This window comes from Haliotis rubra, unplaced genomic scaffold, assembly GCF_003918875.1.
Source record: "Haliotis rubra isolate DU_JTF1 unplaced genomic scaffold, ASM391887v1 Scf19, whole genome shotgun sequence".
NCBI lineage: Eukaryota > Metazoa > Mollusca > Gastropoda > Lepetellida > Haliotidae > Haliotis > Haliotis rubra.
The window spans coordinates 706,272-709,732 of record NW_025765891.1 but is presented as its reverse complement, the minus strand read 5'-3'; the positions used below and the strand labels follow the sequence as shown (position 1 = coordinate 709,732).

At 33.9% G+C, this 3,461-nt stretch overlaps 1 protein-coding gene across 1 annotated transcript; it reads right to left on the bottom strand.

Moving 5' to 3' along the window:
* Positions 1 to 577: 577 nt before the first annotated feature.
* LOC124274282 (acanthoscurrin-1-like) lies at positions 578 to 3,179 on the bottom strand. Its single transcript, XM_046709624.1, has 2 exons — positions 2,897 to 3,179; positions 578 to 588 (listed from the first exon to the last, which is right to left on the bottom strand). The coding sequence occupies exons 1-2, from the start codon at positions 3,177 to 3,179 to the stop codon at positions 578 to 580; spliced, it is 294 nt and encodes a 97-aa protein (XP_046565580.1).
* Positions 3,180 to 3,461: the final 282 nt, after the last annotated feature.

Genomic DNA, 3,461 nt, shown 5'->3' with positions numbered 1-3,461 from the left:
AGTAATAAATTCTGCTGGTGGGTTGGGCAAAGAATTGAAAATAAGTGAACTAGTTTGGAGATTGCTAGGGTTTTTATTGTACTGTTATTTTACCAATAAGTGTTAAATGTCTTTTTCTCCAAGATGCTAAGATTCTTCTTCCTCTTCTCTAAATCATCCATACTGAGGATCACTGAAAATGTTGTCTGCTAGCAAGTAAACAAAGGGAGATAACTCTTCACAAACTAATGAAAAAGGATTAACGGAGTTGTCTCTCTCGAATGAAACCAAGCACTTGATAGCTGGTCAAGGTTGTTTATACTAGAAATCCAATTAAATATATTCTTAAAATTCTCAATAATTTCTGGTCATACTATACATTTTTAACGAGTCTATAAATCCTTACCTTTCTTTCCAATTTTTTAAAAAGAAATCAATAGGAAATCCATCAGTCCCTTGGCTTTTATTATTCTTCATCTTGTAAACAGCATTGCTAATTTCCTCCATACTGATTTCTTTTTCAAGATTGTCTCTTAGTGTTTTGTTAAGAGTTGGAGTTTTTATGTCATTCAACGAGTGATTCAAGAAGTCTTCCTCCTTATTCTGTTCCTGAGCAGCATAGAGATGTTTATAAAATAACTTTACTTCATTAAGTATTGATTTACTGTCTGTAATTTCTTTATTATCATTAGTTATCAATTTATTGATTGATATTTTTGGAGAAATTTCTATTTTCCAAATGGCAGAAATATTTTGAAGGGTTTTCTCCTTCTTCGTACCAAAGAATTCTATTTCGGATTTGTATTCCATTCATTTCCTTATTTTTGATTTCTTCCATTTCTTTATTATACTTTGATGATTCACTAAGAAGTTCTTCATCTATGTTTTGAAAGTTTTTTCTAATAATGTCCTCAACCTGTTTTATTTTTAGTTCCAGTCCTTCTGTATTTTTAACTTTTTTTTTTATTTATGTAGGATGAGAAATATATAGTCTTTCCTCGAATTTTCATTAATAAAGTTTCTAGAAATAAGGAATCAGAAATTGTAAGATTAATATGATCAATGTTTTTAAAATCATAATTTTTTTCTGTTGAATATTCTTGAATAGTATAATTTAGGACAGTTCTGACTAAATTACCATATTCAGGGTTTAACAGTAAGGAACTATTAAACTTCCAACAGCCCCTTCCTCTTTCCTCGTTTAAAGTGTTCGAAAAGGTTAATGTTATTGTTGAGTGATCACTTTTATAGCCTGGCAGAATATCTGAATCCAACGTAATATCGAACATGTCTTCTGATACAATAGAGAAATCAAGTCTGGCTTGTTGTCTTGGGGTTTTCCCACAAGGTGTATTTTCTAGATTTATCATTCAACTTTCTCCAAATGTCAATAAGATTATACATTTCTATAAATTCTACTACAGTATTTCTCGATTTTGGGTTGTTTACATGCTTATAATTCTCAAGATCAATTGTGGGGTGAAGCACTCGGTTCCAGTCTCCCACTATTGCTAATGAATCATTTTCAAATTTTAAAATATTTTCAAATAGATTAACATAAAATTGAGGATCATCATTGTTAGGTCCATAGAGTTTAGTTAGTGTTATTCTTTTATCTTCTATTGAAATATCAGCAATAATATAATTGCCATTTTCATCTATTAAGGTCCTATGTATCATGATATCAGTATCATTATTAAAGAGTATGGCAACACCCCTAGCATTAGATTTGAAAGGAGCTATGATGGACTGTAAACCTCATTCATTTCTCATGATATTTGAGGTAGATTCATCAATATGAATATCTTGCAAGCATATTATGGAATATAATTTTTTCCTATATATATTCATCAATTCTTTTCTCTTAGGTTTATTTGCAAGACCTCTACAATTAGCGGAGATTAATTTGATTTTTTTATATTACTCATTGTCATTAAGGTTAATTTTCATAAGGAATGGTATCAGTACATGTCCAGTCTGTTTATCATTGCAAATTGAATGGTGAAATGACCGCTCAAACAATGCTGTGAGAAATCCTGAAATACAAGTATCACTATAGTGGTCTGAAGGGAACCATTTTTTCTTAACGAATGAAACGAATGTATAAACAGAAACATATGATTGCTAAAACAAAACAATTAGCCCACCATACTCCTAATCTTTGATATCACAGTGAAAGAAGAATAAGCCCCAAATGTGCAATCATGACATAGTCATAGTCAAAGTCGAAATACATCAAACGACGATACATACTGTCTTTGCTTGCTTGAGGCAAACTTATCTCAAACGTTCAATTCAATAATTGGAGTAACAATACATGGAATGCAGGTAATAATAATAATACGAACCTCAACTGAGTACACACATCCTACTGAATAAAAACATCCGGTAGTTAGTCCCGGAGTGAATGCGCTAAGTATAAATAGTACACCACGTTTACTTGTTTGTAAACATTGGACACGATAAGATAGAGTGTCCTTCTTGAAAACGTAACCCACAGAACACATTTCATTGTTTGATCGCCCCTTATATATATGCACACTTGAGTATATCATAATTAAGTCCAGCTAGTATGTAATTATTTGACATATTGATGTTTTTTCTTGAAACAAACAGCTAAATAGATAGCTAGACTCGGGCCTTATGCCACACAGTGTTACTCATCCATGAATAGGATATAAGACGGTCAGAGGGTTTCCTCCAGTCCAATTGTCCTCCAGGTGTGTTGTGCATTCCCTAATTTGGAGGGAAATGTCGATTCCTTTCTCAACTATTTTCCCATCGCAAATGTTGCATGTTACTGCAATTAGCAAAACTATGTACATACAACTTCTCTGTCCCTACAGCCACACTTTTTGTCATGTAAATACATTGAGTGATAGTCTCTTGTTATGATTATATAACGTAGAAAACGTACCAATTCCTTTGCCAAATCCCATTCCTCCGTACATGCCACCGTACAGTCCTCCCATGCCTCCGTGCAGTCCTCCCATGCCTCCGTACAATCCTCCAAAACCTCCATAAAGACCCATACCGCCGTACAGTCCTCCAAAGCCAAAGCCGCCCATGCCTCCGTACAGGCCTCCCATACCATAGCCAAGGCCACCAATGCCTCCGTACATGCCTATACCGTACCCCATGGGTTTGGCGTAAGTAGCAACAGCCAGACAGGCAACAAGGACGACGATAAGCTTCATCATTTTCGGAAGCTGTCAGTGAGAGTGAATGTGTTTTGTGATTAATTAATTACATCTTGTAACTGAAATTGAAAAACAAAGTTTGAACGGGGATGCACGTCTTAAACATGTAGCATTAAAGCGAAGTTTTGCTCATGCTTGGCCATGTATAATATAAGAAAATAGTGAATCTCTATGTTAGTTGCTTAGTTTAAGTTTATTTAAAGATTAAGGTGAACGGATGAAACGTTTCGAAAATACATAGAAAAAGATGTGTGGAGACTCATAGGCATTTACTTTTTGATT